Below are 13248 nucleotides of genomic sequence, written 5' to 3'. Positions count from 1 at the left end.
CAGAGATCTCGGCCCTGCACCTGTTGCAATGAGGAGGATTGGGTTCACGGGCTCGTTAGCAGGCGTGGAAGTGAGGGGGGCGGGGAGGAAGGTAATTAGCCAGAGCCAGGTAAAAGAAGGAGTTTGCTTGTTGTTTGCAGGGTGGTGGTTGGCTCTTAGGGGAGGACCTGAGTGAGGAGGGAAGGGGGAGCTGGGCTTGGCCGCATCCAGCCTGGCTCTGGCACCTACCCCTCTACGAGGGAAACGTGAAAACAGAGGTTGGAGCTTCGGGAAAATGCAGCGAGGTCCCTGAACCGGGAGACGCGGGGAGGGCTGGTTGCACCGAGCCACCAGCAAACGGGCAGTGGGGCTGCTTCAGTGGGAGAGGATCTCTGTGTTCACTTGCACGTGTGAAGTGGGGGAGACTCACCCCTGTTTCCTCTGTGCCCTGTACCTGCACAACCCACAGGCCTTGCCAGCCCGGGTCGCCTTCCCTCTGGTCCAGAGGCAGTGCTCCCCTGAGCCCCCCACCCCTGCCCAGGCACACTGGGCTAACTCCCACCTCCTGTCCCATCTGCAGGGGGGTGGCTTGTAGGATGCTGCCCCAGCACCTGGTCTGGGGCTGCCTTCCGGGCAGCGGCGTCCATGCAGTGGGCAGAAGGGGCAGCAGGGGACAGGGCATCTAGGAGCGTTGGTGGCCACCCCATCTGGATCCCTGGCCGGGCCTTTGGAGCAGCCAGAGTGGGGGGGCGCTGCCTGCGGACAATCCCCCCGGCCTTGGGGCAGGTGCAGCTCTGCTGGAACTGAGCATCAGGACGGGCTAGTGGGATCCCCAGCAGATGCCATCAGTGACTGGACGTGGCACCCGCTATCCTCTCTGTAGCAACTGCATGCCTGCAAGAGCTCCCAGCAACCGTGGATAAGACCTAAATTGGAAGGCAGGGCCGATAAGCACCTTTTTAGACTAGCCCAAAATGAGGGAGAGAGGGAGAGATCACAGGCTTTCATGAAAACAAGTTCACTTCAGATGCTGTGAAAGGATGGCGCGGAGCAGAGCATCGAGTGGAGCGCGTGCTTGGGTAGCTGGGAAGGCACGGGGAGGGGGCAGACAAGCAAAGAAGCCCCCGGAGCAAAGGGGTCACAAAAGCTAATCCAGGTAAAGGAGTAAGAACCGCAGTCCCTGTTTAAACCATGCGTGCTGAATCATAAAAATGAGGTTGAAGGGAGCTCAGGAGGTCACATCTAGTCCAACCCCTGCTCCAAGCAGCACCAGCCCTAACTATATCATCCCAGCCAGGGCTTTGTCTACCTGGGTCTTAGACACCTCCAAGGATGGAGAGTCCACCACCTCTCTGGGTAACCTGTCCCAGTGTTTCACCACCGTCCTTGGGACAGAGTTTGTCCTAATATCCAACCTCAACTTCCCTTGCTGCAGCTTGAGCCCATTGCTGCTTGTTCTGCCATCTCTGACAACAGCCCAGCTCCAGCCTCTGTGCAGCCCCCCTGCAGGGAGGTGAAGGCTGCTATTCAATCCCCCTCCATCTTCTCTTCTCCAGACTACATCAGCCCAGGTCCCTCAGCCTCTCCTCACCAGTCCTCTCCCCCATCCCCACAACCATTTTCATTCCCCTCCACTGGAGTCTCCAATGTGTCCACAGCCTTTCTGTAGTGGGGCCCACAGCTGGACACAGGACTCCAGATGTGGCCTCCCCAGTGCTGAATAGAGGGGAAGGATCACTGCCCTCCATCTGCCGGCAACGCTCCTACCAGTGCAGCCCAGGATGCCGGTTGCCTTCTTGGCACCAAGGGCACACTGCTGGCTCCTGTCCAGCTTCGTGTCCCCTGTCCCCCCAGGGCCTTTTCTGCAGAGCTGCTGCCCGGCCCGTCGCCCCCAGCCTGCACTGGTGCATGAGATTGCTCCCTCCTCAGTGCAGGACTTTGCACATGTCCTTGTTGAACCTCCTGAGATATCTCTTGGTCCAATCCTCCAGTGTGTCAAGGTCTGAATCCTAGCCCTACCCTCCAGTGGAGGACTTAACACCACCTAGCCTGCAGATGGTTTCTTGTTTTGCATTTTCCCATTCAAATGGGGATTTTAAAGTATTCCACCTGAGCTCAGCGATGGAGCTGAGCTGCATCTGGAGCAGGGATGGATGCTGGCTGTGTCTGGAGCGAGGATCCTCCTTGGTCCAGGATGCAAGGGGATGGATGCTGGCTGTGTCTGGAGCGAGGATCCTCCTTGCTCCAGGATGCAGGGCCAGGGAACATGTGTCCTGGAGGTCAGTGCATTCCTGGCTGTTCAACAGCCTGGACAAGGAGGAGCAGAATTGCACTTTGACACCGACGTCCACTTACAGGAGTGATGGCTGGGATCAGAGCTGGCCTGGGCACCAGCCATGATGGACTCTCCATCCTTGGAGGTTTTGAAGACCTGGGTAGACAAAACCCTGGCTGGGATGATGTAGTTGGGGCCGGTCCTGCTTGCAGCAGGGGGTTAGATAAGATGTGACCTCCTGAGGTCCCTTCCAACCTCATTTTCTATGACTCCAAGGTTTGCTGCAATCTTGCTGTGTTACGTGCATTCGCACTGTTGAAATTTGGGGTCAGGAAGGAACTCTGCGCCATGCTCAGACCTGCAGGACGTTGGCGGCCGCAGTCCCCCTGCTTTCCCTGGGGCAGGGGCAGGTGCGGGGTCAGGGGCGGCTGTGTTGTGTTGCTCAGAGGTCAGACATGGGGTTTGTCTGGGCTGGTTTGGACGGGGCTGATCCTTCTCTAGGATTGCTATGAAATGTCGCGTGTCCCTACTTCCCTCCTTCACCTGGGCACAGGGAATGCAGGGTTCGGTGCCAGGCCTGGCTGCAGCAGGACAAGGCGAGAGGGGTCTTCAGCATCCTTGAATAGTCTCGGTCCTTGGGAGGAGAGGCCGGGAGGCATCAGAGGGAGAAGGAGATGAGCATACCCGGGGAAGAGGAGGGTGAGGTCTGCAGTGTTGGAGCCCCGAGACCAGACAGGCTGGACAGGGCGCTGGGCTGTGCGAGCTGGAACGGCTTCGCCGCTCTGGCTGGGTGGCTTGTGCCCCAGGAAACCCTGCACTGCTTGGGACTTCAAGCTGTGCTGGGTCTCCCCGGCAGGAGGAACTGGGTGCAGCTCCTTGAGTCGGGGCCACGGGGAACCGGGGCAGGTCGGGATCTTGGTGTGGGAAGAAGCCAGTATTCACCCACCCTGAGCTGGCTTTAGGGGGTCCTGTCAGAGACCAGCCGAGGCCATGGCGGTCCTAGCAAACACCCCCGGGCAGACTCCAGGTGCAGACACACGCGTGCGATCCTGGGGGAAGCCCCACATGCCAGCCTGGAGGGTCCGGAGCGGCCCGGGCACCCCGGCGGGGCCTGGTTTTGCGTGTGCTCGGCTCTGAAGCCTGGTCCCCAAGCCCGGCTGGAGCCTCCCGGCCGGACCCCCAGCCCTGCCTTCCTCCACTGCGCAGCCTGACGCTCTGCTCTGCTCTCTCTTGCAGGGGTGGCGATCAGCACGTATGCCAAGTACTGCTACAACAAGCTCCAGAAAGCAGCCTTGACGGGCGCCAAGAAGGTATCGTCCCATTTCTCTGCCGTCAGCTCCGCGCCAGGTGCTGTCAGCGAGCGTCTGGCCGGAGCGGGTCCTGGGTGGGAGTGGGGCAGTCTCCCCCGGCCTCCCCAGGGCTGAGGGCCCGGGGCACGTCACATCGGGGGGATGAAGGAGGCAGAGCGCTGCTGGTACGTGCTGGGGGGCCTTTGGCTGGGACAAACGGGCTGTGGCCGGCATGGTAGCATTGTACAGCCCCTAGCACAGCCCCGCTCCCCGCGCTCGGTGACACGTGTGGCGCCTGGGAGCCTGGAGCCGTCACAGCGGCACGGAGGGACTGGCAGAAGCGGGACCCTTCTCCGGCTCCCGCGTCAGGAGCCCAGCCTCGCCGGCTCTGCCCCGGGGGAACTGAGGCACGGGTGGAGGGGGGCGGAGAGTGACTTGCCCAAGGCCACCAGCTAGCCCCCCAGACCCAGCCGGGTGTCCAGCCCCGCATCTCTCCCCAGCGCTCCCTCGGGTGCCCTGCGGGGCTGTGGCGTCCATCACCGGCTGCACAATGTGGGGGAGAGGCCGTCCCCTCCCCATCAGAGCCAAGGCACCAGAGCAAGTCAGCAAGGGCAGGATCTGGCCCTCCCTGCCCAGGGCGCCCAGGCTACACCCCCAGCCCCACGCCAGGGTAGCCAGGGGCTCGGGCGGCTTCCGCTCTGCGCCAACCAGGCCAGGCCGGAGGCCCGGAGACGTCTTCAGGAGCTGGGCAAGGCTCTCCCCTGCAACGCTGCTGGAGGCAGGCGGCTGAGAAAGCCTGGAGCAAGCTGCAAAAAGCAGGGCAGCTTCCAGGGGCAGGGGACTCCAGCGTCTCTGGCAGGCGAGAGATGGAAAATCCCCCTTCCTGGATCTGGAGGAGATGAGCCCCTCGGCTCCTCTGACCGCCGGCGGGAGACGTGATACAAGAGCTGGAGCTGGAGAACGGAGAAGGGGGAAACCGCGAAGGGCCCCCAGGACAGACTGGCGGGGACCCGGCTTCCCGAGGCAGCTCAGTCGCCCTGCTCCAGCGCCTGGGCCTGGGTGAGCTAACGCAAGTGCTCCCCTGAGGTCACCCCCCACCATCGGGTATGTTCCCAGTCCTTCCAGCCACCTCCTGGATGCCTTGCAAAGGGTCAGCACCTGCCTCCGATCCAGACCTCAGCACGGCTCAGGCTGTTCCCGATCCAGAGTCCAGCCTCCCTCGCACGCATCCCGGATACAGCCCAGAACGGCACAGACCCTTTCGAGTGCGGGGGCAAGGGATGGATCACCCACCGCAGCCCCAGTTGCCCTCAGCATCACGGCGGAGCAGCCCGCAGCATCCGCCAGCACTTTCCTCGGACCAGGACTTTGCATTCAGCGTATGGAAGAGCTCGCTGGGAGTCCGGCTGCCATCGCCCCGGGCCATGGAGGGCCGCACGTCCCTGGCAGCTGCTGGCTGCAAGTCACAGGGTCCTATGAACTGGGGCGGCTAGGACTGGAGCGTGCAATACCCACAAGCTGCCAAGAGCCAGGGAGCAGACCTCGTTGCCAGAGGCATGGCAGTGCCCCACACCCTGCCTAGCCCCCTCCACAGGGCTCCCAGTGCCAGGATGGGTGATGGAGCATGGGTCCAGCTGCTTCTTGGGCTGCCCTCCCCATGCCACAAGGCTGCGGGCCAAACAGAGCCCCCTCTGCGAACTAAGACAGCACTTGGTGCCCCTGCTGCTCCAGCTCTCCGTGCCGACAGCTCCTCTCGATTAGCAGGCACCCGTCAGCATCAGCCCGGCCCATTGCACCATTGCTGGGAATGAGCATCACATGGACCAAGAGGTGAGGACGGAAGGGCTGGATCTCAGCTATTCCCCACCGTGACCACGAGTGGGACTGGGGTCAGAGGTGCTGAGGCCCCGCTGGACACCCACCTGTGCACCCACCGGTCGCCTTCCAGAAACAAGGGGCAGGCGCGGGAGCCAGAGCCCTGCCCCGCGCCCCACCGAGAGGCACACTGCGATGAGCCAGGCGGTCGCTGGCCTGCTCCCTACCCCCCATATTTCTGGGCTCTCCCCATGCAGCCGTGAGGGCCACCAGCTTCCTCTGGTGCAAGCGGGAATCTCTGCAAATCCCACGACTCCAGGAGCTGGAGCTTTATGGCCAGCCCCGAGCACCGCCAGCTACAGGGTAACCGCGAGGGAGCGAACGGGGGCGTTCCTGACGTCTGCCGACACCATGTCAAAAGAAAGGCAGCGAGCCGCCTGCCCGTCTCCATCCTTTCTGTTGTCGCCCCTTGGGGATTTGAAAACTGTGGGGTCACATCCAGCCCAACCCCTGCCTAAGGCAGGATCAGCCCTGTCCAAACCCCACAGACAAGCCCGTGTCCGACCTCGGATCCACACGATGCAGCCCCCCTGACACAGACCCAGGCATCACCCCCAGCCCTTACCCCTGGGATACAGGGGGGCCGCGGCCACCACCATCCTGCTGCAGAGAGCCCAGGCCCAGGCCATGCCCCTGCTGCAGAGCAAGGGGAAACCCCCCAGTCCGCACCAGTCTGAGCAGGGGGGAAATCCCTTCCTGCCCCAGTGCAGCATTGAGCCTGAGCGCAGGGACAGAGCCCCCCAGCCAGGACCCTCCAATCCCCCCCCAACCTCCTCTTCTCCAGACTAAATACCCCGGCTCTTCCAGCCCCATCAGTCGTGTCTCCCAGGCCCCGACCCTTTTTGTCTCCCTGCTCTGGACTCTTTGCAATCTCTCCACGTCCTCGAAGCGCGGGGCCCAGCCCTGGACACAGGACTTCAGGGGAGGCCTCCCCAGGGCTGGATAGAGCCGGAGATTTGGCTCGTTAGCCGGGGGCACATTGGGAAGCGGGGCCTGGCCCCAGGGTGGAGGACAGGTGCAGAGCCCGGGGGTTTGGCCAGCCCGAGACCCAGCTCCCAGATACCGGCAGCCTCGGCCCAGCACCAGCAGGACAGTCGTGCCTGCTGTCCGCCCTGCCAGGGCAAGGGGTTTTGCTGGGGACACAGAGCTGGAGGGGCCCTCCCCTTGCCGGGCTAGAGCCAGGCAGTGATTATTTGTCATCCCATACGCCGGCGTGCACCGCAGTGTGCTGAGAACTGCCATGTTCCACCCCAGAGGTGGCCGCATTTCAGGGCTGGGTGAAGCTTGTGTGGGGGCAGCAGAGGAGACAACCCCTTTAGAGAGGGAAAATGACACCTACCAAAGTGGCCTGTAGACGGGGTCCACTGGACAGGATCAGAGCCTGTGTGTCATGAGCCCCCTACTGCAGCCGGTGATTCACCTCCAGTGCAGGCAGGAGATGCTCTCATGAGTATTGGGGGCATATTGCCTCCCCCCCCGGTCACAGAGGAGGCATGTGAGGCCTGGCACAGGTGGGCTGTGACTTGCTACGGACCCAAGGCTTTGCAGGAGGCTTCGTGGGCAGTGCAGGGTCAGGCCACGCATGTGCTCAGTTCAGGAGCACCCGTGACCAGCGCGGAGCCTTGTGCCATGCATGATGTGTCCCCGCGCCCGTCCCCACCGAGCACTCCTTGTCCGTGGGGAGCTGCGCGTGCCCCTCTCCGCTCGCCTGTGCCGTGACGCCGGCGCTGTCTCCGGCAGGGCCTGAAGAAGCCGAACATCGAGGAAATCCGGCACGCCAAGAACGCCGTGTTCAACCCCTCCATGTTCGGGAGCTCCCTGCAGGAGATCGTCAACATGCAGAAAGAGCGGTACCCCGACCGCCAGCTGCCCTGGGTGCAGACCCGGCTGTCCGAGGAGGTGCTGGCACTCAACGGAGACCAGACCGAGGGCATCTTCAGGTAGGGCAGCCTGGGCGCCTGGCCTGGGGGCGCTGGGGAGACCGGCTCTGTCCGTGGCTGCAGGGCACCGAGCTGCAGCAAGGGAGATCCAGCTCGGCTCTTGGGAAGCCTTTCCTCCCCGCAAGGCTGGCTCAGCCCTGGAGCGGAGGAGGAGGCCTCCTGTTCCTGTCTCGGCTGGGCTGGTTGTGGGGCTGGGGCAAGAGACCTGGTGCCTCCCTGCCCCGTCTCACGCCGGCGGGGTCCTGTCCCTCTCCCGCGCAGGGTCCCCGGAGACATCGATGAGGTCAACGCCCTCAAGCTGCAGGTCGACCAGTGGAAGATCCCCACCGGCTTGGAAGACCCCCACGTCCCTGGTAAGGGAGAGTGCCCCTAATCCCCCCCCCTGCAGCCTGTGAGCAGGGCTGGGGGGAGCCTGGCCCTCAATGGGCTCTTGTGGCCACACCGGCCACTGCCGGCCACCACCAGCTGGGTGGAGCCGTCCCAGGGCCTGTGTCTCCTCCACTGTGGCAGGGACACCAGTGCCCAGTGCTTGTTTCCTAGCCCCGCAACCCTGCTGCCCAGCACCCCCTGGCCCTGCCAGAGCTAGTGCCAGCCTGCAGCCCCAGGTGAGGGGCTCCCGCCGCTGCAGCCAGGGGCAGGAGCCGGTTTTGGCCAAGCGAGCCCTGCTGTGCATGGGGCCGGGCCTGGTTGGAGGAGCCCGAGCCAGGGAGCCTGCAGGGAGCAGGTCCCTTGTCCAGCCGGAGCGGGGGCAGGAGGGCCTGGGTCCCGGGGGCTTGCTGGGATCAGCCCAAGCCCAGGCAGGGGGTGCCAGGGCCCAGGAAGGACACGGTCAGCACATGGGGGCTTGGCAGGTTCAGTCCCTTGTCAGCCGTGCTGGGAACCACAGACACGAGCAGCCCATTGTGTGTGCACGTGTGCATGCATTCATGTGTGTACACGTGTGTGCATATGCACATCCATGTTTGTGTGCATGTGCATATGCGCATGTTTATGTGTGTGTATGTGCATTCGTGGGTATGTGGAGGTGTTTGTGTGTGCATGCATTCATGTGTGCACACGTATGATTGTGCATATGTGTGTTCATGTGTGTGCATGTGTTTGTGCATGTGTGTGTGTACGTGTGCATATGGGCATTTGTGTATATAAGCTTGTGTGTGCATGCATTCATGTGTGCACATGTGCATTTGCAGGTGCGTGCGTGTGTTTGGGTGTGTGCTTGTGTATGTGCATCCATGTGTGCACACACTTCTACATATGTGTATCTGGGTGTACGTGCATGTGTGTGCATTCGTGTGCATGCATGTGTGCACATGCTCGCGTGTGTGCATGTTTGTGCGCGCACGTGTGCATTTGCCTACACGCGTGTGCCCCTGTGTGCATGCGCGTCCCTCTCGTGGCTCCCCTCCGAGCCCTGGTCCAGCACGTAGCAGCGGCAGGACGCAGGAGCTCCCGTTCGCGGCCTGCCCACCCACGAGCCCCTCTGCCCGCTCTCCACAGCCTCGCTGCTGAAGCTGTGGTACCGGGAGCTGGAGGAGCCGCTGATCCCCCACGACTTCTACGAACAGTGCATCACCCACTACGAGAACCCCGAGGCCGCCATCGCCGTCGTCCACTCCCTGCCCCGCATCAACAAGATGGTGCTCTGCTACCTCATCCGCTTCCTACAGGTGGGGTCCGCGGCTCCGGAGAGGGGGCGGCGGGTCTGGGAGCTCCCTAGCCAGCCCAGGCAGGTGGGCACGGAGGTGCGGGGGGCACCACCAAGCCACCATAGAGGAGAGGCCTCTTCAGGGCCAGGGGGAAGTTGGAGGGGTCCAGAGGCAGGCGACCGACCGCAGCGCCGGCCGTGTCCAGCCTGGAGAACAGGCCGCCAGGGCTGCCGTCGGGAGAGCTGCTCCCCGTCGCTGCAGAGGCACAAAGCCATGACTTTAGACCTCAGCAGAGCAGGCTCAGGTTGGGTCTCCGGACAAACGTCCAGGGCAAGGACGAGGGCTGGGGGGCCGGCCCGAGGGTCTGAGCTGCCCTGGGGAGACCACACTCACCCCTGCCCGCCCCTCCGGCAGGTGTTCGTGCAGCCGGCCAACGTGGCGGTGACCAAGATGGACGTCAACAACCTGGCCATGGTGATGGCCCCCAACTGCCTGCGCTGCCAGTCCGACGACCCGCGCGTCATCTTTGAGAACACCCGCAAGGAGATGTCCTTCCTCCGCGTGCTCATCCAGCACCTGGACACCAGCTTCATGGAGGGCGTCCTATAGCAGCGAGCAGGGGCACCCCCAGCTGCGCCCCGGCCCTGCCCAGGGAAGGTGACTCTCGGGGAGGTGCCGGGCACGGCTGCCCGTCCCCAGCACGGTGCCCCCCCAGTGCCCCCTGACCTCTTGTGCCGGCGGGGGGTGCTGCCCAGTGCCTCTGCTCTGCCCAATGCCTCCTCCTCCCAGCCGGACCCCTGCCCACGGCACTGCCCGTCTCCCCATCCGGCTGCTCAGACTCCCGCCCGGGCTCCTGGAGGCTGGGGCTCACCACCGCGCTCTGGTCAGCTCCTAGGAGCCCTGTGCCTTGGGGACCCACCTCCAGCAGAGCCCACACAGGAGGGGGGAAGGGGGCCCAGCTGCCCAGGGTGCCTGCCTGGGACCCAGTTCTGGCCATGGTGTAGGGCAGGGGGGTGTTTGGAGCCTACAGCTGGGACGGGGCTGGGCCACAGGCTGCTGTCCTGCAGGGCTGTCCCTGCCTGAGCTCCAGGGACAGGAGGGAAGGAGGACGGGCAGGGCTTGCAGGGGGCTGTGCCTGCCCCGGTGCACCTGGCCGCATCCCCCTGAGATCGGGGCCAGAGCAGCAGCATCCAGGCTCCAGGTTCTTCCTTCCATCAAAGCTGGGGGCTCAGGTCCCATCCCCTGCTCGGCCCATGCCTCAGCCCTGGGCATCCTCCAGCACTGCCTTCCATGATGACTCCCCACTGCTTGTGAGCCCGCCGCTTTCTCCTGCCATCGCCACAGGCCTCAGCTCAGCCCTGCAGTAAAGAGAGCGGTGCCCATGGGACAGGAGCCGGAGAACCGTGCCCATCGCCCAGCCCCTGCTCCATGCCAGGCTGGGATGCTGCAGCTTCGTCCAGGAGACGTGTCCCCTCAGCCTGGCCCTGCCCATGGATGGGGGCTCCCAGCCACAGCTGCAGCCCCGGAGACGCAGAGGGACCACCCGGAGCGACGCAGACTGGACTCCAGGCTCTTCGCAGAGCAGCTGGATGTGCCGCTGCAGCGTGGGATTCGCCCAGTCCCGCTCTGCCCTCCTGCCCCACCACGGCTGGGCCCCTCCTGGGCTCCCCCAGCTCCCGGCTCATGCCCCAGCAAGAGAGAGTCAACCCCTTGGAAGAGTCTACCCCACATCCTGGGTGCCTTCACCACCGCTATTGCACCTCCCTCTCCAACGTCCCTCCCCAGGGCAGGCTGCAGGGAGCCTCCCTGGCTCCAGCTGCTCCAGAAGATGCCAGCCTGGGCAGCAGTGGGATCCCTGCGAGCTCTCCACCCGCCAGGCTGCCTTCCCTGGAGGTCGGTACCATCCAGCTGGTCCCCAGCCTTCCTGACCCAGGTCAGCAGCCACGCAGGGAGCCGGCTCTTCTGCATCATGACGGGGTCAGACCAGCTGCTGGAGACTGCGAGCCAGCAGGGCCAGGGGCCGGAGACCAGCTCGCCTAGTGGTGCTCAACCTTTTACACAAGCAAGGCAAAGCTTGAACTCAGCCAGCTTGCGGCCCCCCAGCCCATTCTATCCGGCCCACGGGGCCCCTAAACAATTTAGAAAATTAATATTTATCTGCCCCGACCGCCTGTCACGCGGCCCCCGATGGCTTCCCAACACTCAGTAAGCGGCCCTCCGCCCCAAATCATTGCCCGCCCCGATCTAAACCCTTCGTCAAACTACCGTCACCCTGACACAGCCCCAGGCATCCCACCTGAACCTGCCACAGGGGACGTTGGGGGGCTGCGGCAGCCAACGCCTTGCTTCTGTAAACGGGTGTTTATCTACGGGCCAGGGAGCCGAGGCAGAGGCCGTTCCCCCACTGCAGGGGAAGGGGAACCCCCCCAGTGCAGACCAGTCTGAGCGGGAGGAAATCCCTTGCTGCCCAGTGCAGCGGGGCTGAGCCTGAGCGCGGGGGCAAGACCCTCCAGCCAGGACCCTCCGGGGTTGGGTCCGGGAGGAGCATTGGCCCAGCCCAGCCCCATCCCCAGCCTGGGCTGCAGCACCCAGCGCCTCGGGGGGAAGCTTAAAGCCCCTGTTGCATGTAGTGGTGGGGGGCAACCAGCACAGCCCAGAAACCTGGGAAATCCCCATAGCAGAGCATGGGCATCGCTGCGCCTAGATCCTCCGCACCCAATGCCCATTCACCCTCTCCTTGACACCTCCAGGGATGGAGCGTCCCCCCTTCCCTGGCGTCTCTCCCACGGCCCCTGCTCTGACAGTGAAGAAGTGTTTCCTTATCTCCAACCTGAACCTGCTTTGCTGCAACTTCCAGCCATGGCTCCACGTCCTCCTCTCTGCAGCAGGAGAGAACAGGCGCTGCCCCTCGTCTCTCTGGCAGCCCCTCAGCTACTTGCAGCCTGCTGTCGTGTCCCCTCTTAAGCACCCACGACTTCACATGCGCAGAAGGGACCGTCACTCAAGAACTGGGCTGTACGGCCACGTGCACCGACATTCAGCAAGACGCCCGGTGCAAATCTATTGTCTGGTGAGACAGGCAGGTGCCTAGAGAGAGAACCGTGTGGCACGATCAGCATCCCGTAGCCATGTTTTAAATTGGATCGAAGTAACGAAACGTTAGAAGCTTTACCTGCAAAAATGCAAAGACCGACCATGGGATGATACGAGGCCAGGAAAGACCGACCGGTGGAGATGGCCCGGGCAGCCACACTGCTCCTTAGCTCAGCTCCCAGCCCCGTGCCAGTGTCTCCTGGACGCGGAGCATGACCTTTGGGCTTGCTCTGAAATAGCTTTGTGCCCTGTGGGTGTCTGTGGGGCTGCCAAGGGCAGGTCGCCACTGCCGTTCCCCTTCCAGCTATTCGAGGAGCTGGGCAGGGAGCATTCAGTCTCAGGGCGAGGAGGAGAGGAGAGCGGCAGCATGCTGGCACGTGTGATTCCTGGTGCTCCCCTTTCCCCCATCACTCCAGCTTTGCAGGTCGCATCTGGCCCCCAGGCCGGGTGTGAGCACCACTGGTCTCGTGCTCTGGCAGGGGAAGTGCCTTCACCCCCCCGGAGCAAGCACTCACGTCGGGAAGGAGCCTGGTTTGCTGGTGTGATGAGCTCGCGGGAAGCACCATGGGGACCCCGAGGAGCGGTGGTGGCCCCAGCTTCTGCCCCCGGAGCCTTCCTGGAGCGGAGTGAGAGTTCACGGTGCCGTGGGTCAGGCTCCCCGGGGCAGACGGACTAACCCCAGCAGTCCTGCATTGCTTGGGCACCTGCCGTTGGCTTGGATCGCTCCTCTCCCCGCTGCAGCATAGGAAAGGCACAGGCAGCCCCAAGGAAGCCTTGCCTGGCTGGCACTGCCGGGTCAGGCCTTGTTCCCGGGCTCACACAGGAGGCACACGTCCCATCAGCGCCTGGGCAGGATCCTCGGGGGGCAGCCGTGTGGAGGAGGGCACCAGCGACTCCGGCGTGTGGGGCCTCGGCGCGTCTCAAGATCCATCCAGACAGCAGCCAGATCCCAGCTCCTCCCTGGACTCGCCTGGGAGCATCTCAGCCGCCAGCCCAGACTGCATCACCACAGCACCCATCCAAAGCATGGACCAGGGGCACCCTGGCTCTTTCAGGCCCTGGGCAGGATGTGACCCATGGAGGATGGAGGGCGAGCACTGGAAATCCTCCAGACAGGGCTCGGCGTTGCAGAGACACGGCCCCTCCTGCCA

The 13248-nt window shown here is 63.8% G+C and overlaps 1 protein-coding gene across 5 annotated transcripts in view; it reads left to right on the top strand.

Annotated features, from left to right (window-relative positions):
- Window positions 1-13242, top strand: part of ARHGAP39 (Rho GTPase activating protein 39) — a 160391-nt gene extending 147149 nt beyond the window's left edge. For 3 of the 5 annotated variants that reach the window (XM_025193686.1, XM_025193684.1, XM_025193688.1), the window contains 6 exons: window positions 3491-3564; window positions 5308-5373; window positions 7159-7358; window positions 7620-7711; window positions 8856-9025; window positions 9419-13242. In XM_025193686.1, the coding sequence (XP_025049471.1) occupies window positions 3491-3564; window positions 5308-5373; window positions 7159-7358; window positions 7620-7711; window positions 8856-9025; window positions 9419-9613 (797 nt within the window). In that variant the 3' untranslated portion in view covers window positions 9614-13242. The remainder of the gene's footprint in view (window positions 1-3490; window positions 3565-5307; window positions 5374-7158; window positions 7359-7619; window positions 7712-8855; window positions 9026-9418) is intronic. The other 2 variants (XM_025193685.1, XM_025193687.1) reach the window with 1 other exon arrangement.
- The last annotated feature ends 6 nt before the right edge of the window (window positions 13243-13248 follow it).

The sequence above is a fragment of the Alligator sinensis genome, unplaced genomic scaffold (genome assembly GCF_000455745.1).
Source record: "Alligator sinensis unplaced genomic scaffold, ASM45574v1 scaffold446_1, whole genome shotgun sequence".
Taxonomy (NCBI): Eukaryota; Metazoa; Chordata; order Crocodylia; family Alligatoridae; genus Alligator; species Alligator sinensis.
The sequence above is the reverse complement of the archived record's forward strand: the minus strand, read 5'-3'. Positions and strand labels throughout refer to the sequence as shown.